At 37.2% G+C, this 24,290-nt stretch overlaps 1 protein-coding gene across 3 annotated transcripts in view; it reads left to right on the top strand.

The window, feature by feature from the left end:
- Positions 1–24,290, top strand: part of LOC117295324 (phospholipid-transporting ATPase ID-like) — a 52,164-nt gene that overhangs the window by 18,645 nt on the left and 9,229 nt on the right. For all 3 annotated transcript variants that reach the window (XM_033777902.1, XM_033777900.1, XM_033777901.1), the window contains 19 exons: positions 7–89; positions 953–1,200; positions 5,453–5,536; positions 7,261–7,367; positions 7,665–7,827; positions 8,893–8,982; positions 10,071–10,233; positions 11,192–11,271; positions 12,098–12,319; positions 13,094–13,191; positions 13,981–14,119; positions 15,751–15,891; positions 16,530–16,694; positions 17,380–17,563; positions 18,372–18,453; positions 19,982–20,123; positions 20,480–20,563; positions 22,654–22,795; positions 23,533–23,636. In XM_033777902.1, the coding sequence (XP_033633793.1) occupies positions 7–89; positions 953–1,200; positions 5,453–5,536; positions 7,261–7,367; positions 7,665–7,827; positions 8,893–8,982; positions 10,071–10,233; positions 11,192–11,271; positions 12,098–12,319; positions 13,094–13,191; positions 13,981–14,119; positions 15,751–15,891; positions 16,530–16,694; positions 17,380–17,563; positions 18,372–18,453; positions 19,982–20,123; positions 20,480–20,563; positions 22,654–22,795; positions 23,533–23,636 (2,521 nt within the window). The remainder of the gene's footprint in view (positions 1–6; positions 90–952; positions 1,201–5,452; positions 5,537–7,260; positions 7,368–7,664; positions 7,828–8,892; positions 8,983–10,070; positions 10,234–11,191; positions 11,272–12,097; positions 12,320–13,093; positions 13,192–13,980; positions 14,120–15,750; positions 15,892–16,529; positions 16,695–17,379; positions 17,564–18,371; positions 18,454–19,981; positions 20,124–20,479; positions 20,564–22,653; positions 22,796–23,532; positions 23,637–24,290) is intronic.

The raw sequence follows: 24,290 nt of genomic DNA, 5'->3' as shown, positions 1-24,290 counted from the left end.
TTTTAGCGAAACAAATCTTAAAGTACGCCAGGCCTTACCTGAGACTGCCATGTTGGGTGAAGATCTTGAAAAATTCAAAAACTTTAAAGGTGAGTCACCAGGTGTTCCTTTTCATGGTGTGTTGAATAATAAATGTATCTAGTGTTTGGCTCTTTAGTTCTCTTGCAATATGAGATTTGTGTTTGATTTTTACTTTTTGTTCTTGTATGTAAACTGCCAAGTTTAAATGTTCAATTTTTGTATTATATTGCCACTCTTTAAAAAGACAAAAATGGAAAACTTACATTTCTAAAACAAATAATCTCCAAAACAGGACATGTCCTGCAGTATGGGCAATTTCAAATACTGTATGCACTCTAAAGAGTTCCTTGGAGAGACCAATTTTCCAAAAGGGTCGATGCTAACAATTAAGCTGTGCTAGGACAGATGGGGATCTTTAAATAGCTGTCATGAACATGATGCAAAACATTCATTATATTGCCATATACTCTGAAAAATAGGACCTCAAACTGAAAAATGGGTCATGCAGCAGTCTTTATGTGAGGACTTAAACTTGCTACAGGCATTATGTTATTTGTAAGGATTTTTCATTGATCTCCCTGGACCTTCAGATTTTCTTGAAAGAGGCAAACTTGCCATCAAAGCAAAGAAAAGAAATGACTCTTGTTTTGAGAAGATATCTAATTGAAATGAGGTAGACAGTAAACCTCTAGAATGTAACACTCTGTATATCCAGGGTGCTTTGTTTCCACACCAAGAGGACATTATGCACAATGTTTGTATACAATTTTCATGAATTTTACATTTCATTTTACATTTTACATTACAATTTCATCCCTTTTGACATTGTCCCCATGGCCTCTCCTGAGAGAACTGTAGAGGATGCTCTGAAATGTGACCTATTCTTCTTGTTATTATTTTTAGAACTAATATTGTTGTTTTTTGTTTCCAGCGGAAATACGCTGTGAACCCCCAAACAACAAACTTGACAGGTTTGAAGGAACTATGACGTGGGAAGGGGAGGACTTTGCTTTGAATAATGATCAGATCATCTTGAGGGGTTGTAGACTGCGTAACACCAAGTGGTGTTATGGGATTGTTATCTTTGCCGGTCGTGACACCAAGCTGATGCAGAACAGTGGACAGTCTAAACTCAAACGAACCAGTATCGATAGAATGGTCAACAAATTGGTTCTAGTTGTAAGAATCATATTCTTTTTCACTCTTAATCATTTTAATTTTATTGTTGTTTGTAGGAAGAGGTATGGGGTTGGGTGGAGGGATGGATCTTTTCTTACTATGAAGGTTGAACGTAGTGTTGAGGAAATCACTGACAATTCAGTTTGGTCAGAAATATAATGCTGACTGTTACACCAATAGTGTACATGTATGCAGTTAAAATTCCTTGCCTCACCTTCGTTTTTCTCTTAGCAAACTTGTTTAAAAGCAGTGTTTAAATTGCTAGGTTTGCTGATGGGTTGCTCTTCTGTGTATTACATCTGTTAGATGTTTACATCTGTAAGATGTTTTCCGAGCTTTTTTGTTATTGAGACTTAAAGGCACTGGACACCTTTGGTAATATTGTCAAAGACAAGTATTCTCACTTGGTGTATCCCGACATGTGCATAAAATAACAAATCTGTGAACATTTTGAATCAATTGGTCATGAAAGGTGAAGAAAATAATGAAAGAAGAAAAAAACTCGTTGCACTGTGTGTGCTTTTAGATGCCTAATATTAATAACAGACTTCAGGTCTGAAGTATTTTATTATTTGAGTGAGAAATTACCTCTTTCACAAAAACTATGTAACTTCAGAAGGAGCCTTTTGTCACAATGTTTTATACTATCACCAGCTCTCAATTGCTCGTTACAAAGTAAGTTTTTAGCTGTTCCGGCCTACCGTCGGAACAGGTGTTGTTTTCGTCGAGATTTTTATTATTTTTATTATTATTATTATTATTATTATTCTTTGTTTCCGCCTAAAACGCCATAGCGTTTGTACAGCGTTTTTGTTCAGGCCCCGTCTCCTAAAGTATGAGGATAAAAGAGTTAAATCATATATCAAATTGAAGCTTAGAACATAAGCTTTACTCTAACAAAAAAGTGTTAAAATTCTTAATTAATTAACCACGTGGTCTTCATTTGAATTTTTAATTTGTAAACTTGATGCAGTCACTTTCATGTTATTGTGAAACATTCTCTTTGGTAATACAACACAGTATGTACCTCAATGAGTTGTTGACTTCTTGAGAGGAGTCTATACTATTTTGTTTCCTACCCGCGTTCTGGACACATTACTCTGTACACACACAAAGTACGGAGGTTTGGGATTTTCGTTAGAACGTGCGTTAAATTTGTCCTTGTTTTTCTAACCGCGTTCTGGACCAGTTACTCTGTGCATGGGTTTCGTTAAAACGAACGTGCGTGATTAGATAGGGGTTTTTGACGACATCGACGTCGTCGTCAAAAACCCCCTTAAGGCATCTAATACTACATTTCAACCCTACTTAATAGTTATAGGCGTTAGCAGCTCATATTTAGTGACAATGGTCGCAAAATCATGAAACGAGAACTATTTCGCCGGATCATAATCCCCTCTGTTGATGCACACATGTAAAAACCCACCATTTTTACATCGTGCCCTTCTAGCCTAGTGGTCATCAGTTGCGACTACACATCTGAGAATTGCGAGTCCGAATCTCCGTCCGAAATCAATATATTTTTATCCCCCAAAACTAAAAATATATTTCTTTTTGTAATATTTAAGTTTGATTCTTATCTTTATATCGATAGTGTTGCCTTTTCTTTTTCTCAAATGTTAGCCCAACATAACCTGTGTGCATGCATGACACGATGATGTTTAAAAACACAGTAAGCGAAAAATGGTGATCATAAGCGCAGAGTTTGGTGGTTAAGAGTTCTGTGAAATCAACTTGTACTAGATCAAACATCAAACCACCGACCCAAATTTTTTTTTTAAATCGTTATTTATTAACCACGTGACCCATATTTGCATATTTAATTGTACAAGGGGACAAAGTTGTTGGAACTTCCTGTTGATGCTGACATCATGAGAACATCAGCATAAGTATTGGAATTGCACTACCTATTGAACCACTTGGAGTGTTCAAGGAGTCCAACACGTCAGTCTAGAGTCCAACTCTGATCGTAAAAATCAATTCAGGCATCATCTTCAATTTAATTTTATGCAACAAGCAAACTTATAAATTTTCTAATTTTATTTCAAAGGGTAACATAAATGGCTGTTAGCGAACGGTTTCCAACAAAAACTACATGGTGTACGTGCACAATACTCTTACTGGCCTCAAGCATTTACCTCTAGATAATAAATCAAGCATTCAGTTCAAAATGATAAAAGTTTGTTATTGCCACATTATTCAGCGAACCATTAATCATACACAGCTACTTTTCACAAGAAAATCTATGTGTGGAGGGTAACAGACAGCACACAATGGAACCGGAGTTTAACAATGACAATACCAAAAGTGCAATCGTCAGCCCTTGAAGTTTATTATACATGGGGCTGATGTGATCAAAAGGATAAAAGTCTGTTGTCGTTACAACAGCCCACTTAAATTCCACGGACCATGAATCACGGACCATATGCACAAAATATATATTCAAAAGAATATCCATATAATAGATTTGTCTGGTGTATAAACTGATGTCCCAGCCATTGGATTTTCGTGTGTTTTTGCTAGATTCCTCGCTCCCCAACCAAAGTGACTACAAAACGTCTCTAATGGATAACAATGGTATATTTCGACATGGTTTTTTTCCCAGCAAGAGTTGTGGGGCCCAATTTATCTAGTATTTATTTTTGGTATTTTGTTTATCTGTTTCATTTAAATATATGGTTAAGTTTTATTTTACGCTAACTGTTTTTGTGTTTGTTCTTCCTGTAAATTTGAATTGTTTTGCCGCTACATAAGATTACACCCACTAAATAGAATTGCTTACATTGCTTTCTTTGTTAGAAAAAAGGGGGGGGGGGGTCCGTACTCGTTAAGGTTTGCTTTTTATGGGCCCCTCCATCCCCTACATGTGTTTTGCACTGATTTTTAGTTTTTGTTTTCTATTATTGTACGATTGCATTTGCTTGTAATAAATGATTTATTACCTTCTGTGTAGACTAAGGAAGTCTCGCGCGTATTTGAACTTGCGGGACCATTATGTTCCAAACCTTATGGAGTTTTACGTGGGACATTTTGTTTCGTCCATTATTTTAGTTTAACGTAGTTTATGACCATGAATATTATAAATATTGTTGGAAATGTAATACTAGTTAACAAAACGTATACAAGTAAAATTCTTTCAACAAAAGAAATCCTACTTTCGGGATGTCAACTTCCCGAGATAAATTATCACAGGAAGACGACATCCTAATTTTAGGATGTCGACTTCCCGAGATAAATTATCACAGCAAGACGACATCCTACTTTTGGGATATCGACATTCCGAGATAAATTATCACAGGAAGACAACATTCTTCTTTTAGAATGTCGACTTCCCGAGATAAATTATCACAGGAAGATGACAACTGACGTTTAGGATGTCGACATACCGAGATAAATTATCACAGCAAGACGACATCCTACTTTTAGGATTTCGACATCCCGAGATAAATTATCACAGGAAGACGACATCCTACTTTTAGGATGTCGACATTCCGAGATAAATTATCACAGGAAGACGACATTCTTCTTTAAGAATGTCGACTGTTTGTAGTTATAAGACTCCTTGGGGATAGGAGAAAAATTTGGAAAAACCGTGACCTCAATTTGACCTCTACTTCCGGGTCAACCGGAAGTGGGACCATATCTCAAGAACTACTCAACCGATTTTCAATTTGTTTTCACTTACAGACTCCTTGACATTAATATTGACTGTGAAAACTCGTGACCCCATGTTGGCCTCTACGTCCGGGTGAACCGGAAGTGGGACCATACGCCAAGTACTATACAACCGATTTTCAATCCTGTTTGTTCAGTTTTATCCTCCTAAGGCATTAAAAATAAACTTTGAAAATCCATGACCCCAAGTTGACCTCTACTTCCGGGTCAACCAGAAGTGCCACCATATCTCAAGAACTACACAACCGATTTTCTAACTTTTTTTCAGTTACAGACTCCTTGGGCGTTAGAGATTAGCCTTAGGTTACCGTGACCCCATGAAGTGGCACCGTAACTCAAAACACTGTACAGTATTTTTCAAACATTCAGTTATAGACTCCTTGGTATTGTTAACACATAATCAAAGCAAAAGAACATGGAACAGCTTTGTGTTTGTTCACAAACACCTAATGTCTAGTTACAATTATTTTTACAATTATTTTGAGTACTGTGTCCAGTGCTTTTTAAATTGACTGATTTTCTCAGACTGTTGATGCATGTTGAGACATGATTACTTTATGTTTTTCTTATCTTGCAGATTTTTGGTATTCTATTTGTGATGTGTCTAATCTGCTCTATAGCCTGCTCAGTATGGGAGGCTAACTACGGCAACACATTCCAGGTGACTACAAACTCAATTATTAAGGGCTCAAAATTAACAGTGTACTTGAGGCCTTAGGCCAGTGACTTTACATTTGGGACATTAACTTAGGATTGAACAAGTCCGGCAGTTTGGGGTTTATGGTGTTAAATACAACTGCACTGTAGAAGTATGCAGTTGTTCCACCATATCACAACCGGAGTTTATAGCTGTGTTGACAAATTTTGAATTCCAATTTTGCGCAACCCATTATCCTTTAGTTCAGCAAAACTGGTTCCAGGTTATCCTGGTCATTATTGTATGCATTGAAAACCCTTTGATTGATAACTGCTCTCATACTCTGTGCTCTGTCAGACAAACCTGTCATCCTTTAGTTCAGCAATTGAAAGACTGCTCCACTGTGTGGAGTTGTTGACCCAACTGGTTCTAGGTTATCCTGGTCATTATTGTATGCATTGGAAACCCTTTGATTGATAACTGCTCTCATACTCTGTGCTGTGTCATACAAACCTATCATCCTTTAGTTCAGCAATTGAAAGACTGCTGAGCTGTGTGGAGATGTTGACCCAACTGAGTCCAGGTTATCCTGGTCATTATTGTATGCATTGGAAACCCTTTGATTGATAACTGCTCTCATACTCTGTGCTACATGTATGTCAGACAAACCTGTCATCCTTTAGTTCAGCAATTGAAAGACTGCTTAGCTGTGTGGAGATGTTGACCCAACTGGTTCCAGGTTATCCTGGTCATTATTGTATGCATTGGAAACCCTTTGATTGATAACTGCTCTCATACTCTGTGCTGTGTCAGACAAACCCATCATCCTTTAGTTCAGCAATTGAAAGACTGCTTAGCTGTGTGGAGATGTTGACCCAACTGAGTCCAGGTTATCCTGGTCATTATTGTATGCATTGGAAACCCTTTGATTGATAACTGCTCTCATACTCTGTGCTGTGTCAGACAAACCCATCATCCTTTAGTTCAGCAATTGAAAGACTGCTTAGCTGTGTGGAGATGTTGACCCAACTGGTTCCAGGTTATCCTGGTCATTATTGTATGCATTGGAAACCCTTTGATTGATAACTGCTCTCATACTCTGTGCTATGTCAGACAAACCTGTCATCCTTTAGTTCAGCAATTGAAAGACTGCTTAGCTGTGTGGAGATGTTGACCCAACTGGTTCCAGGTTATCCTGGTCATTATTGTATGCATTGGAAACCCTTTGATCACTACGCTCATAGTATGTGTCACACAAACTGTGCAGTTTAATGGTTATTTGACTCACATGTAGGAGGGTTAAACTGTAAATTTGAGTTGCTACTTTGCTACTGTGAAGCGATATCCATTCTTATTGTATTGACCCAATTCACCTGACGTCATCATCAGAATAATCTTGGATGCGCCATTTTGGTGGTCAATGTCAACATGTGTTATTCAGTAAACCCTATTGACCCTATTGACCACCAACATGGTGAGCGTGGCATCAGTCGCCGCGTGTGATGCACGTGCAAGGGGTCAATACAAAATCTCTGTATTTTATTTTATTTTATAACCTTCATTGCACATGATATACATATCATCGGTGCAAAAGGGAAAACCGCAACAGGCACACAGGCCCAACAAATGGGGGCCCTTGTGCACACATCAACACCGAAAGGCAAGGGACAAGCACAACTACTCTTTGAATCTTATTTTGTTTTCAAGCAATTTAAAAGGAAGTATTGTTTTTCGCTCTATTTTGTCAGGTGTATCTTCCGTGGGCCTACAACAACTCGGCTACCATTGCAACCTTGGTGTTTTTCTCCTATGTAATTGTGCTGAACACATTGGTACCAATTTCACTCTATGTTACGTAAGTATCCATTTCCTGCCTTAGGCTCATTTATGTACAAAAATATTCATTACAAAAGCAAGACATACAATTGATTCAGAAATGAATCAAAAAAGTAATTTGGTAGATTTTAAAATAAGGTCGGAAGCTTTTCAACTTCCTTGAGGGTCGAGGTACCACCAGATTGGATTGAGATGGAGACCTTCACGTTTTGGTTTGCTGAGATCTAATGTGTCTGAAATGTAGGATGGGAAAGTGTTGGATAAATGGAGTGGGATTGGTGGAAGAGTTAAATTTGCTCTTGTTTCTGCCCATCAGAGTGGAGTTAATTCGTATGTTCCAGAGTTGGTGGATCAACTGGGATAAAGCCATGTACTATGCACCCAAAGATACTGCGGCTAAGGCCAGGTCAACGAACCTCAATGAGGAGCTTGGACAGATTCAGTATGTGTTCACCGACAAGACTGGTACCCTGACACAGGTAGGGCAATTCTTATGGTTATAGTAACAGGTAAACATGTACTGAAATTTGCAAAAGCTTGTTGAATTGAAACGAGGTCCTTGAATGTTTCTACATGATGTTTGCTTATGTATTATTTTAAAAGCTTCCCTTTGCAATCTGGGCATTTGATAATTTATGTGATTAACCCTAAAGGTAAAATAATATTAATGGACATTCATAAATACCTAAGACAGTTTATCCATTCTGATTGGTCGAGAGGGCATCATGAGGGGTTGTTTGAACGGATGATATAACACCAGTAAAAAGGGTATAACATGGGCGTGACACGCGAGCTTGCACCAGCGCTTATAAGACAGTTTCTTCATTCCTATTGGTCGAGAGCAACAGCTGAAACAGCTGTGCCACATTACGCGATACGCGCAACGCGCACATCATCTCCTTATAAGGAGTTGTTTACCCAAGGGCCTTACCATTTCATAGCTGGAGGGGTGTTGTGTTGAAAGAAATCATTGAACAATTATAATTTTTGCATTTATTTTACATTTTGACCAAGAAGTGTTGATGTTTTTTGACCGAAAAGGTATTAATGAATGGGAATCAAAGTGTGTTGAATCGGTTTTAAACTAGTGGTTTAAACCTGCCGAGGCCTGGTTCTTGATAATTTACCTCGACTTCGTCTTGGTAAAATTATCAAGTCCAGGCCTTGTTGGGTTTAAAACCACTAGTTGAAAGCCTCTTCACCACACATTGATTCCCTTATTTGTATCTGGGCATAAACATCATAACCCCTGGTAACTGTTTCATTTATTTCATTCCATAAACCATCTCAGCTCCTTGTGTATGCAGCCTGTACTGCTAAATAGTCAAACTTAATCAATCACAAGAACCATCTCTGCCCTCAAAGGTACCCATTTACATATGGGCAAAGAGAAGCAAATATAGTTAAATGTCTTTCTCAAGGACTGAAATATCATGACAAGGATTTGAACCCATACCCTAGATTCTGCCACCAGAACTTGAGTTGGATGCACTTAGATCACACAGCAATGACACATTTAAAACCTTGATTTTGTCTTCCTTCAGAATATGATGACTTTCAACAAGGCCACCATTGCTGGTAGAAAGTTTGGAGAGATCAAAGATGAGAATGGAGTGGTCCTAGAGATGACGAATGTAAGTGGAGAATACCCTCTTATTACAAGTCAATATTAATATATCATTGTTTAAGTTCAGTATCAATTATTTATGGTAGTGGAACAATCGGAGCTACATGTATTACAATAAGTATGTGCCTGTGTAAGATATGGGTAGGGGTGTATTTGTGTACACAAACGTATTGCGGTAGGAGGTCTGATTTGTGTACACAAACGTATTGCAGTAGGAGGTCTGTATTTGTGTACATACACACATCACATAAGCACATTGCATTAGGAGGCCTGTATTTGTGTACACATGCAAACACATTGCATTAGGAGGTCTGTATTTGTGTACACAAACGTATTGCAGTAGGAGGTCTGTATTTGTGTACACCAACGTATTGCAATAGGAGGTCTGTATTTGTGTACACAAACGTATTGCAGTAGGAGGTCTGTATTTGTGTACACAAACACATTCCATTAGGAGGTCTGTATTTGCATACATAAACACATTGCATTAGGAGGTCTGTATTTGTGTACACAAACACATTGCATTAGGAGGTCTGTATTTGTGTACACCAAAACATTTCATTAGGAGGTCTGTATTTGTGTACACAAACGTATTGCAGTAAGAAGTCTGTATTTGTGTACACAAACGTATTGCAATAGGAGGTCTGTATTTGTGTACACAAGCACATTGCATTAGGAGGTCTGTACATGTATTTGTGTACATAAACACATTTGCATTAGGAGGTCTGTATTTGTGTACACAAACGTATTGCAGTAGGAGGTCTGTATTTGTGTACACTAACAAATTGCAGTAGGAGGTCTGTATTTGTGTACACAACGTATTGCAGTAGGAGGTCTGTATTTGTGTACACCAACGTATTGCAGTAGGAGGTCTGTATTTGTGTACACAAACGTATTGCAGTAGGAGGTCTGTATTTGTGTACACCAACGTATTGCAGTAGGAGGTCTGTATTTGTGTACACAAACATATTGCAGTAGGATATCAAGCACGTTCAACTCGCTCTGGGCTTTGCAAATGGAAAAAACGATCAAATACTTCTGCTTCTCAATGAGAAACTTTGATCTTATTATTATTTACTACTTTTTATTTCCTAGGACACCCCCATGGTGGACTTCTCCAAGAATCCAATGTACGAACCAAGCTTCAACTTCTGTGACCAAAACCTCCTGGATTCTGTAGAGAAAGGAGATAGACACTGCTGGTTGTTCTTCAGATTATTGGCACTGTGTCATACTGTCATGCCTGAAGTGAAAGATGGTAGGAAGAGGAATACCCCGCCCCCCCCCCAGTTCCATCCCATTTAAATCTTTGGTGCATTTTAAAGCCATTATACACTTTCGGTAAACAGTATTGTCCAAGTCCCACACTTCGTGTATCACAACTTATATATAAAACAACAAACCTGTGAAAATTTAGGCTCAATCGGTCATCGGAGTCGGGAGAAAATAACGGGAAAACCCACTTTTGTTTCCGCGCGTTTCGCCGTGTCATGACATGTGTTTAAAAGAAATCCGTAATTCTCGCTTATGAGAATTTATATTGTTTTACCGTTTTCTCAAAAAGTAAAGCATTTCATGGACTAATATTTCAAGAGAAGTCTTTCACCATTACCATTCTGTAAACCCTGTAAATTATTTGTAAATCTGTGAACTTTTTTTGTTTTTTCTGTACCGAAAGGGTCCAATGGCTTTAAAACAAACATAACAATTAAATAAAATCCCCAAACTCCCTTAATTCCATCCCATTTAACTCTTTTGTACACATATAAAACACTATAAATAAATAAACTTGTTGGTACACAGATTATATTACCTTTATTGGTTTATTTCATAAAAAACATTAAAAAGGAATGAAAAGTATGACAACCTATGGGTTGAATTGCAATAGAAAATTTTAAAATCTCAAAAAGTAGTTAAAACGTTTAAACAAACAATAGGTAATGAGCAAGAATTAAAAACAATCAAAACAACAAACGATCAACCAGCACTTAGCCAAAAAGAATAAGACTTAAAAACAAAAAACAAAATCTAAGAGCCACATTGTGGATAGAAAAGCCAACATTCAAATCCATACAGATCAGTTAAAGAAAAATATAAAACCACCAACAACTTTGAAAAGAACTTGGCACATACAAAAAGGAAAATTAGAAATTATATAAATAACTAAACAATTGTTCATTATATATGGGTTTCCTTTTATTCTTTGTTAATTTCAGATAAGTTAGAGTACCAAGCCCAATCTCCCGATGAGGCAGCTTTGGTTTCTGCTGCAAGGAATTTTGGGTTTGTTTTCAAGGTTAGTATTTCTGGAAGAATGATTTTGTGTACAAATCTACTATTCCAGAAGCATTATCCAGGATTCGATTTTATTTGTGATTCATATTTTTATTTTAAATATTTTCAACCAGATTATTTATCTTGTATGACTTTTTCTTGTGTGTTTTTAATCTTAATCTAGTCCAGCATTCTATGTTTTATAACTTGTATGTAACAAAGTATATTCTGTCTCTTAAACATTTGATGTCATGTGTATCTTGTTTTACATCTTTGGTGTTTATGATATTTGTTATCCTTACTAATCCTGTTTAATATGTTTCATATTCTTTTCCCCCTTACATCCTTACTCATGAACACCAATCACAATTATTTGTTATCTTTACCTAATTCTGTACAATACGTTTAATATTCTTTTTCCCCTACACTGTAGTCAAGAACACCAGTCACAATTGTTTGTTATCCTTACTTAATTCTGTACAATACGTTTAATATTCTTCTTTTCCTACACTGTAGTCAAGATCACCAGTCACAATTGTTTGTTATCCTTACTTAATTCTGTACAATACGTTTAATATTCTTTTTCCCCTACACTGTAGTCAAGAACACCAGTCACAATTGTTTGTTATCCTTACTTAATTTTGTACAATACGTTTAATATTCTTCTTTTCCTACACTGTAGTCAAAAACACCAGTCACAATTGTTTGTTATCCTTACTTAATTCTGTACAATACGTTTAATATTCTTCTTTTCCTACACTGTAGTCAAAAACACCAGTCACAATTGTTTGTTATCCTTACTTAATTCTGTACAATACGTTTAATATTCTTCTTTTCCTACACTGTAGTCAAGAACACCAACCACAATTACGATAGAAGTTCAGGAACAGGAGGACAAGTATGAGCTGCTTCACATTCTGGACTTCAATAATGTTCGAAAGCGTATGTCTGTCATTGTCAAGCAGGGACGTAAGATTAGGCTGTTCTGTAAGGGTGCTGATAGTGTCATTATGTCTCGCATTGGAGAGGGGAATGAACAGTTAATAAACGTCACCAATGAGCATTTGAATGTGAGTATATACCCTGAATTCATTGGCTCATACATGTATGTGTATAGAGATTTGTTAACCCTTAAAAAACCTTGACAACATCTTTCCAAATTGTCTTACAGGGTTGATTGAAGACACAGTCAAAAACAAATAATAACAATATATATAAACGAAATGAATTAGATTTTCAATCCTGATTAACCATGAAACGTTTGTTGACAGCTGATCCTTTTACATAATATAGATTGTTTTGAATCAATATCAACTGACCAATGGTTAAACAGTAGGCTGTTTTCAATCAATACCAATGGTTAAACGGTTATCTGGAAGCCACAAGTTCCCTTTTAAGTTAACCATCTAGGAAAATCAACGTAGATGCTTAACCCTTGACTATGTCTTCATTACATTTTGTTTGGATTTCATAAATTGGTTTTTGAATATTTTTGAGCTCCTGGAAAATAGAGTTTGTTTATCTAAAGTGGCTTCAAAGTAGATCGAGCAATTGTTTTGTAAGAAAGATATTTTTAGTAAAATTTCGAAACTCCAAATTTCAGAAGTCAATTTTGTACTTGATAATGCCTTGACTGCAGTCATTGTTTTTGAGAATTTGTATACGCAATTTCAAAAAGAAGTGAAAATTTACAGTTGCAAATGCTTGGTATGTTGTTGGTTTAGGTTACTAATTTGAGAATTAACAACCGGCCTGTAACGCTGTATTATAATAAATTCAATGGCTTCATTAGGTGAGTTGTAATGCTAGATTGAATGATTATTGTCATGTTGGTTAAATTTCAGGATTTTGCTGGAGAAGGTCTTCGGACGCTTTGCTTAGCGATGAAAGAAATCGATGAGGGAAACTACCAGCAGTGGAAAAAGAAGCACCACGCTGCCTCGTAAGTCAAAATTACTCAAGTGTATTATACAGATTTGGTAGAGCTGACACAGTAGTCCCAGACAGTGTTCATGTTTTGTGTAATCAAACCATATACATGAAATAACTATACTGTGAATCAGGTGAAAATAATGAAAAACCATGCCAATTTTCAGCATTGGAAACACAATCACCTGAATTTGTTGCAATGATCATAACTGTTGCCTTTTTAAAAAGGTTTTCAGCTTTGCTCAAATATGAGTTCATTGCAATTGGAATTATGTCACAAAAATTGTTCTTGTATGAACTTCATAATCGGTTAGCTTAAGACTTAACTTAAAGCAATCGCACAACATCGGTAAACATCGGTAAACAGATTTGTCCAAAAGCCCACACTTTGTGTATCACAACTTATATAAAAAATAACAAATCTGTGAAAATTTAAGCTCAATCGGTCATCGGAGTTGGGAGAAAATATTAGGAAAACCCACCCTTGTTTCCGCACGTTTCACCGTGTCATGACATGTGTAAAGTAAATCCGTTATTCTCGATATCGAGAATTGATAATTGTTTTACTGTTTTCTCAAAAAGTAGAGCATTTCATGGAATAATATTTCAAGGGAAGTCTTTCACCATTTCATTCTGTAAACCCTTTAAGTTATTTGTAATTCTGTGAACTTTAAATTTTTGTTCTGTTTAGAAAGTGTCCAATGGCTGTAAGTATAATGAATATGTATCTGGGTTTTTATAAGACATCAAAGCAATGTGTTGATGTACACTTTATTGAATATTGATGGTTTTTGTCTAACAGTACCTCATTAGACGGCCGAGAGGACAAATTGGATGCATGTTATGAAGAGATTGAGACTAATATGACATTATTGGGAGCTACTGCTATAGAAGACAAGCTACAGGATGGGGTGCCACGCACTATTGAAAACCTGCACAAGGTAGGTAAAAATAACAAGTAATGCTTAGTTTTAGATGTGGAAGGAAAACCCACACGAGGTAGGTAGCACCACCAATAACAGGATGAATAGAAAATAACAAGAAATGCTTAGTTTTAGAAGTGGAAGGAAAACCCACATGAGGTAGGTAGTACCACCAATAACAGGATGAATAGAAATTAACAAGAAATGCTTAGTTTTAGATGTGGAAGGAAAACTCACACGAGGTAGGTAGTACCACCAATAACAGGATGAATAGGAAATAACAAGAAATGCTTAGTTTTAGATGTGGAAGGAAAACCCACACGAGGTAGGTAGCACCACCAATAACAGGATGAATAGGAAATAACAAGAAATACTTAGTTTTAGATGTGGAAGGAAAACCCACATGAGGTAGGTAGCACCACCAATAACAGGATGAATAGAAAATAACAAGAAATGCTTAGTTTTAGAAGTGGAAGGAAAACCCACATGAGGTAGGTAGTACCACCAATAACAGGATGAATAGGAAATAACAAGAAATGCTTAGTTTTAGATGTGGAAGGAAAACCCACACGAGGTAGGTAGTACCACCAATAACAGGATGAATAGGAAATAACAAGAAATGCTTAGTTTTAGATGTGGAAGGAAAACCCACACGAGGTAGGTAGTACCACCAATAACAGGATGAATAGGAAATAACAAGAAATGCTTAGTTTTAGATGTGGAAGGAAAACCCACACGAGGTAGGTAGTACCACCAATAACAGGATGAATAGAAAATAACAAGAAATGCTTAGTTTTAGATGTGGAAGGAAAACCCACACGAGGTAGGTAGTACCACCAATAACAGGATGAATAGGAAATAACAAGAAATGCTTAGTTTTAGATGTGGAAGGAAAACCCATACGAGGTAGGTAGTACCACCAATAACAGGATGAATAGGAAATAACAAGAAATGCTTACACCAATATCAGACAGGTGCTTCAGATTCGCCCTGAAGCAAATTCTGAATTGAGTTAAGCGCGACTGGGCACTAGATCAGACAGCAGAACTTAACATGACATGTGACCTTTACATTGGCTCAGTTTATGACAAGATCAGCGTTTGAAACCAAGTCGCTTCAGAGTTGTTCCAACTCTAACTTATGTCATTGTTCAAAAATTTCAAGTTTTTGTATGTGTCTATGTACAAAATAATGTTTTAATTCGGCCTCTGGCCGCGAATACATTTTTAAATGTGAATAAACCAGTTCAATCAAATCAACAAAATGTAAAGAGACAAAAATGCCTACACAATTTAACATTTAAACCTTTGTAATTTGACTAAGCACTAATAATAAAAGAGAAGATTTATCTGTAAACTGATTTGAAAGACTTTGATCAGAGTAAAAGTCAACATTTGAACAAGAACTACCGGACTTGTCCAGTTTTTAGTCTAACTCGACCAATAATAGAAACACATGTACGTATGTCTGACTAGGGATGATTATTACTTGGGGCAAACCCTTCAGTTCTTTAGTTAATGTCCTATGGCCTATTATCTCTTGCACATGTTTTCTTTTGTGTTAAATTTGGAGGTGTATCTGATCAGTGAGATTGCATTATTATTTAATGTTTGAGCTTCTTAATCTTATGCATGGTCCTTCATTTGCAGGCGAACATTAAGCTGTGGGTACTGACTGGTGACAAACAAGAGACAGCCGTTAACATTGGTTACTCATGCAAGCTTCTTACTGACCAACTTAATGAGATTTTTATCATTAATGCTACTGAGAAGGAACAAGCTGAGAAAGAGGTGAGTCTTTGATGTAGAGAAGGCATCTTCATGATCTAATTTCTAGGAGAGAACTCACTGAAGTTTCTTACAGTGCAAAATATAGATTCTGACTTGAATAAAGATATTGACAAAATAGGTAGACCATCAATTCTGAGAACGATTTCATTAAGCAATGTTGAATTGCAAACTAGACTGAACATGTTCATTGTACACTGAATTCTATTACTGAGTAGCAACATATTTTACCATACCTCATGCATACATGTATTCATGACCGAGAGTTGAGTTCTTACTGGTCCATACGCATCATGCTTGACGTCATAATTCTTACCCAAAATGAGGCCATAGGTGCATGTCCGACAACACTTGCAGTGGCTGCGCCTTTGGCCTCGTTTTGGGTTAGAATTGTGATGTAGTCATGCATAAATATTTTTGATCATCACGTGCCAGGTTTTTTTGTTGCTATTTACCAACCAGAAATATGCAAAACAAAGAAATGCATAAAACAATTATAATAGCTGAATACATATCAGCCTCTTCTAATATAAGCATTACTCTGAATAGAAGAAGATTTGACTTTAGTTAGTTGGTACAAAAATAGCGTGTACACAACAAGCATTAAACGAGGTTTGCTTAATCCTACTTATCCTTTGTAGATTAAAGACTGTCTGGAAAAGATCAGAGATGTTATGGGGATTAAGGACAAGGAGGAATTGAAGGAGTTAGCTGGAGATGGAGATGACATTTCCTACAAGAGCAAAGATGAAGAGGAACTGAATGATATTTATAGCTTTGCCCTTATCATCACTGGAGCAGCCTTGGTGAGGATTTGAGCTCCAGAGTATTGGATTTGGAACTTGTGTACCTGAGCAAGAAACTTAATCACGATTACCTTGTCCATTAGATGGAATGAAAGCTGTATGTCCTCTGTATTGAGGAATACATCTAAAAGTACTCTGTAGAGAACAGGCCCAAGTGTTTCTAGCATGTTTAAATGTAGCATCAGATTGTGTCGCTACAGTATGTTAAACCATACAAGTCGCTATGTAATGGTCTTATAATTCAAACATAGCTTTGCATTCATGTTATGTCAAAGAACGAGCAAATTGAGACCCCTGTCAGATGTGACAAAGTGATACATGTATATACATGATATAAGAAATTGTTTTTATTGTTATTATTACTAGTGTTATTATTATTATCTTCTTGAATTTGGAATTGTTTAATCAAGTACAAGTACATCTTGTTATAACAAGATACTATGGTTAGGGATCATTCATAATAAAATATTTCCTGCTTGTAGATCTGGCTACATACAGCAATCAGACCTGCTGATAACTTTGGCCATTTCAAAACTATTTTATGATATAGTGGTTAATTGTTGATTTTGAATTAATTAATTTTTGTCAATATGCTTTTCTGTGTTTCTCATCAACCTGTGAATGTTTCAAGTTATGTGACACTTTCACTAATTAACATGATTAATGTGTTCATTTTCTGTTACAGGCCTTTGCCCTTGATCCAGCCATAGAGCAAATATTTCTAGAGGCAGGCTGCTACTGCAAGACAGTCATTTGCTGTCGAGTCACTCCACTTCAGAAGGCTCAAGTTGTAGATCTTGTTAAACGTTTCAAGAAGGCTGTCACTTTGGCCATAGGAGATGGTGCTAATGATGTCAGCATGATCAAAAGTGAGTTGTGTTATCTCAGAAAAATGTTACCTTGGAACATTTTAAAGAATGTTTAGACATTGCTTCTTTTACAAATGTTCTCCTACATGTAGTTTGGATTGGAATCCAGATAAGCGGAAATCACAAATTCTACTGTATCGATTAAGAAAATAAATGCATATGCCCGTCAGAACTGGGAGGTATGGCAGTTCCTTTGTTCCAGCTGCCATTAAGTTACACAAGAGGCAGCTCGAACTGTGAGTTGTTGTATCATTCAGGTTCTATAACCCCATTGTTAGTATTGCAGTTTTACCTTTGTTTGTTGTATAGTGTTATTATTCAGTATCTGATCTTTTATCAGTCTATGTTCACTTTTTAACTTTGTAATTAGGCCTACTCTTTCTATATTTTAGGCTACCGTTCTCCCCCTAAAACCGTTGGTATTTTTAATACGTAAGCAAAAAAGGCCAAAGGAATTTGGCATGCAGGGACAGTCAAGTTTACTGTATTGTATAGACCGTATTTAATAACCCCTTTTTGCTATGAAAAGTGGCCATCTTATAGGGCAAACCGTATGCGCGTCCACAGGTGTACATCATCGCAGCACGCAGCACACAACATTCCCGGTTTGATTTCTACGGCACATGCACCCACACACGGACGCACATGCACAGACGCCATCTTGTAGGTCAGATATTTGAGCCGCGTGACATCATATTCAATACGGTCTATAGTATTGTATTGTATTGACTTGTATTGAATTGTATTGTTTTTAATTGTATTGTATTTTATTGTATTGTATTTGCTCTTGTTTTTTTTGTTTTTCTAGCTGCACACATCGGAGTTGGTATCAGTGGTCAAGAGGGAATGCAAGCTGTCTTATCCAGTGACTTCTCATTTGCCCAGTTTGAATATCCTTTGTAATTATAAATGTAACACAAATTGCCTTTTAATTAAAGTCACGTGGAAATAGAATTGTTTTCTTCAAACATTAGAGTATATGTTTCTGAACAATAAAATAATTTTTTGAGTAATTGTTTTAACGATTTATATGTTTAAAAAATAAATAAAGTTGTGTGGGGGGACTCCGCCTACCCCTTTTGTGACGTCAATTGAGGCAGACTTTGCCTCGATCGAACATCGAACACACGTACATGCAAGTACATTCAAGTCCTAGTCGTGAGTTTGTACGTTTCGAAAGAGGTTTTTTCTTGCATTTTTCCGGCAATGTCGACCAGGTGTTATGCTGGTGGATGCAGCAAAACAACTAAAGATGGGGTCAGTTTGCAAGTCTTTTCCAGCGTTGTGCAGCAATCACTTCGGGCCGTCGTGCTTCGAGAATCCGGAATACACTACACATTTTGACATGAAGAGAAAAGTTCTTTTCTAAAACATGACGCCATCCCACCAATTTTTCCAGCTAGTGGGGAAGTCGAAGAAGGTACTTGAAAGACGTAACGAACCTAAAGGAGCATTTGCCTAATGTGACAAAAAACAGGTATTGTTTCAACTTTGGGGGCATGTTTTAGCCTGCGCCAAGCGTCACTATCTTGTGTTGGCACTGCATGTGATTCATCGTGCCTCGATTGACGTCACGAACAGCGCCTCTCGGGTTGGGCTTATTTTCAAATTTGTTAATAACATGGTGACTAATTAAACCTTAGTTAATCGTTTATTAATATTCCACTCATCAAAACACATATTTTAGTGACAAAAGCTTTATTTTGACAAAATACCACTTCCAGGTGACTTTAAGGTAAAACACAGGTTTAACAGAGCTGGCACCAATCAACCATATACATGAAATAGGAACCCTGTTAAGAGTTTGGCCTTAATCCATTGTATGAGTCAGGGGAAAACTAGGCATAAGAATGTATTACATTGTCCTTTATCTGTTTATATTGGTGCAACAACTGAAATCAGCTAATTGGTTTTTTGAGGTTTTCAGATACAGTACATCCAATATGATCTCATAAGTTTTCAGACTAAAATTTATCAATAATGTGTTATCGTTGCTTATCCTGTATAATGTGTTTAAATCATTAACTCAGGACTGACCCTAGGTTCAATGGGGTCAACCTTCAGTTACTGCCTTTTTTTCTACTTTTCTATTTTATTCTGCATCTTTTTTGATGTAAAGAAATAGGAGTAGTAAGTGAGGTGAGAAATTATGACACAAGTATGGGAGAGCAGTTTGCAGCATTTGTATTACTTGATATCTAGAATATTGGCAAGGATCTGCTATATATAAACTTTAATACTAAACAGATTTGAATTATGCTTTTCACAGTGAGCTATAACTCTTCAATTGGAAACACATAACCACCAGAGTCATCAATGAAGATCCAATGTAAATTTTGAGGCGTGTGCCTGTAAATGTTGATGACTCAATAATGACATACATGTACATGTACCATTGTGTCCTTAACCACTCTGTACATATCTAGAGAGACTGCTACTTGTCCATGGTCGGTGGTCCTACTACCGCATGTGTAAATTCCTCACTTATTTCTTCTACAAGAACTTTGCTTGTACAGTGGGCCACTTTTGGTTTGCCTTCTTCTGTGGGTTTTCTGGCTTGGTAAGTTTTGTCTCCTTTAACATTAACCCTGGCATTGCCATGTATGTGTTGGTGTAATCACTTTGATGGCAATCTTTGTAGGTGTTAATTTCTATTGTTACTTTTAAGTTTTCCATAAACATTCTAGAAACAATTACTTCAGTCACGGCTTTCACAAGTTAAAAAGCTTTATAAATATTATTTATTAATGATATTATTCAAAAGCAAAACTTGCTTATTGTTTTTATGTGATTTTTTGCTTAGGAAATGAATAAGTTTTGTGTTTAATGTATTATGTTCTTATCGAGTATGTTCTTTTTCAGATAGTTCAGCTCATTGTAGTTGAGTTATTACACCAATGGTTTTGTTTGTTGCAGACTTTGTATGATGAATGGTACATCAGTGCATACAACATTATCTTCACATCGCTGCCTGTAATTGCTCTTGGAATATTTGACCAGGTAAACCTTATGATTTAGTATACAAATATTGACTGCTTCGAGTGCTATGGTTGAAACTATGACTCCCGAGGTGATCCCTGACTATCTCTGTAAATTACAGAAGCCTCGGGAAAATAGAAGGCTCAGGGGATCACCGAGGGAGTCATAGTTTTAACCATTGCACGAGTAAAAGCAGTCAATATTTGTTTTATAACACCCCAACATTTCTAAATACTGTACAATTGATTGATACAGCCCAGGGCCCAATTTCATGGCTCTGCTTACTGCCAAACTCTGCGCTTACGAACACGATTCCCGCTTACATGCAAGCGCCGAATTTCTGTGCTAGCATTGTAAGCGTAGAATACCTAGTAATGTGAAGTACGCAAGCACAGAAGCCAAAATTCGCCGCTAACCTGTGAAATACGCTTGCCGTAAGCACAGAATTCCCTGCTTCTGTAAGCGCCGATTCTGTGCTTGCGGTAAGCAGAGCCATGAAATTGGGCCCTGAATGCTACAATCCACGGACGACGCACATACAGATTGTGAAAACTTTTACTGTGCTGCATGTAGTGTCATGTAATCTGAAATGGTTACAGACTATTAATTTATCATCCTCGTACATGCAACGGACGTCTGGGTACTGCACGCCGTGTGATAGTCTTCGGACTAGCGCATGGCAAACCGATGCACTATCACACGTCAAACCGATGCACTATCACATGGCCGTCGTCTAGTAAAACTGAGACAGGGGTGTTATAAACCCTATTATATAGACCCTTAGAACATGATGTTATTAAAATAGGGCACCCATTTGTGCCTAATATGGGGCATTATTTAACCACTCCCACCCTTATTTTGGTAAAAGTATGTAATTTTTCTCATGCTTGGCTACTTCTTGTGCTTATTAAGCAGCTCTATGAAACCGGGCTTTGAACTTGAGTACATGAGGGCCATAGGAATAACATTACTCGATACTCAATCCTGGAATTGTAGTGACAAGAAGAGCATAGAGTACCGGTACACAGTACTTGAATCCTGGAACCTAACCGTTTTAATTCCCTGGTCCTGGAACCTAACTGTTTAAATCCCAGGTTCCTTGTAGGATTAATCCTGGAACCTAACTGTTTTAATTCCCTGGTTCTGTGTAGGATTGATCCTGGAACCCTAATCGTGTTAATTCACTGGTCGTGGAACCTAACTGTTTTAACTCCCTGGTTCCATGTAGGATTGATCCTGGAACCTAACTGTGTTAATTCCCTGGTTCTGTGTACCTGGAACCTTAATTGTGTTAATTCCCGGGTCGTGGAACCTAACTGTTTTAATTCCCTGGTTCCCTGTAGGATTGATCCTGGAACCTAACTGTGTTGATTCCCTGGTTCCATGTAGGATTGATCCTGGAACCATAATCGTGTTAATTCCTTGGTCCTTGAACCTAACTGTTTTAATTCCCTGGTTCCATGTAGGATTGATCCTGGAACCTAACTGTGTTACCCTGGTTCTGTGTAGGATTGATCCTGGAACCTTAATCGTGTTAATTCCTTGGTCCTTGAACCTAACTGTTTTAATTCCCTGGTTCCATGTAGGATTGATCCTTGAACCTAACTGTGTTACCCTGGTTCTGTGTAGTATTGATCCAGGAACCTAACTGTGTTGATTCCCTGGTTCTATATAGGATTGATCCTGGAACCTTAATCGTGTTAATTCCTTGGTCCTTGAACCTAACTGTTTTAATTCCCTGGTTCCATGTAGGATTGATCCTTGAACCTAACTGTGTTACCCTGGTTCTGTGTAGGATTGATCCTGGAACCTTAATCGTGTTAATTCCTTGGTCCTTGAACCTACTGTTTTAATTCCCTGGTTCCATGTAGGATTGATCCTTGAACCTAACTGTGTTACCCTGGTTCTTAGTAGTATTGATCCTGGAACCTTAATCGTGTTAATTCCTTGGTCCTTGAACCTAACTGTTTTAATTCCCTGGTTCCATGTAGGATTGATCCTTGAACCTAACTGTGTTACCCTGGTTCCATGTAGGATTGATCCTGGAACCTTAATCATGTTAATTCCCTGGTCCTGGAACCTAACTGTTTTAATTCCCTGGTTCCATGTAGGATTGTAGTGACAAGAAGAGCATAGAGTACCCAGAGTTATACAAGCCTGGGCAGAAGAGTGCCTTTTTCAACTATTGGGTCTTCATGAAAAGTCTCTTGCTTGGTGTTCTCACATCGCTTGTCTTCTTCTTTGTCACCTATGGTAAGTATTTCTCTAACCATCCCCAATCCACAACCCCAGGAATTATGTGACTTGAGATATACTGCAGTAAATACATCTATAGTAAACATGAAATCAGTCGTACCACCATAATCAGCATGCAACACATCAATCTTTTGAAGCATTTATATTTATTAGTATTATTACCCCAGGTATTATTTAAATATACCTGTTGTATTCCTTTTAATTCTAATGTACACTGTTTTGTAATTCAGCCAGTAGGCTGCAATGAGCAGTTTTTTAATAAACCATAATAATAATAATAATAATAATAATAATAATAATAATAAAAAATCACTGGGGAAACTCCAGTGGCTACCAAATAGAGAGCGGATTTTTTTAAACATCTTTTTTATTTATACTTGAATAAAACTACTTTAAACATGTTAGATATCTTTTCAATTTACTTTGCACTCCTCCATGATTTCTTTGGTTCACACCTTGACATCACTAATTGCTTGAATGTTCCCAGTATATACAAAGTTTTGGGTCAATAAGCATTCAGTTTAGCGTCCAATGATTTGGAACCATCTTCCTCCGGTCATTCGTTACACTGTAGCCCTTTAGACTCAAGACTCAAGATCTTGATGGAAAATTGCATCTTATGAATTTTAGTTGTTGTTATTGTTATTGTTATTCCACCTGGAGGATATGATTATAAGACATTGATAGATGACAGAGTTACTTGACAATGTTGGTTTCAACTACATGTATTGCAGGCGCCTTAAGGAATGACCTGTTTCCAACGGGTGAAGCAGCACATTCACAGTCTATGATGGGCTGTATTGTCGCAACAATGGTGGTTGTAGTCGTAAACCTGAAGGTATGTACAAAGAGAAGCTCTTCACTATCTGCCATTGCACTCATAAATCTACTCTTTAGAGTCTATTTTCTGACTTCAAATATTTCCCCCAAATCCATCGATTATGTAACAGATTCAATAAATAGTGTAGATTTGTAAGATTACTCATGCATACATTTTCATAAACGATGCCTAGTTACTAGTCATCATATGGTGTTGTTATACCTCTGTACAAACTGAGAAGTTTGATTGGTCGAGAACCAATCACGTGCCGTGCATGAAAAGTGATGTAGACCGGTGTACATAACCTTGATCGTTCCCAGCAATGGTAGATTTCCAGCGCTGTGTACGAAACAACCGCTGGTTCGATGGAATTGTTTCTTGTACGTTTGCTTATTAAACAATGAATAGTCCGTCGTAATAATGTTTGAAGGTGACAACAGAACTTCGAGAAGAGGAAAAGGTATAACAAAACAATTGTTGCATGCTGTGACTGGGGTCCATGGGTTTTGTATATGCTCGGTGGCAAATGGCACCCTCGGCTTCGCCTCGGGTGCCATTTTGTGGCTGCTTAATGCGCCGTAGCACCTTGTAAACCCTTATAAGGTGCTAAATAATTGGGTCTCAGAATTCATCACTGCAATAACCCATCTTTCTGAAAGTTTGTATATACTC

This window comes from Asterias rubens, chromosome 10 (genome assembly GCF_902459465.1).
Source record: "Asterias rubens chromosome 10, eAstRub1.3, whole genome shotgun sequence".
NCBI classification, from domain to species: domain Eukaryota; kingdom Metazoa; phylum Echinodermata; class Asteroidea; order Forcipulatida; family Asteriidae; genus Asterias; species Asterias rubens.
This window is presented reverse-complemented; position numbering and strand designations above follow the sequence as displayed.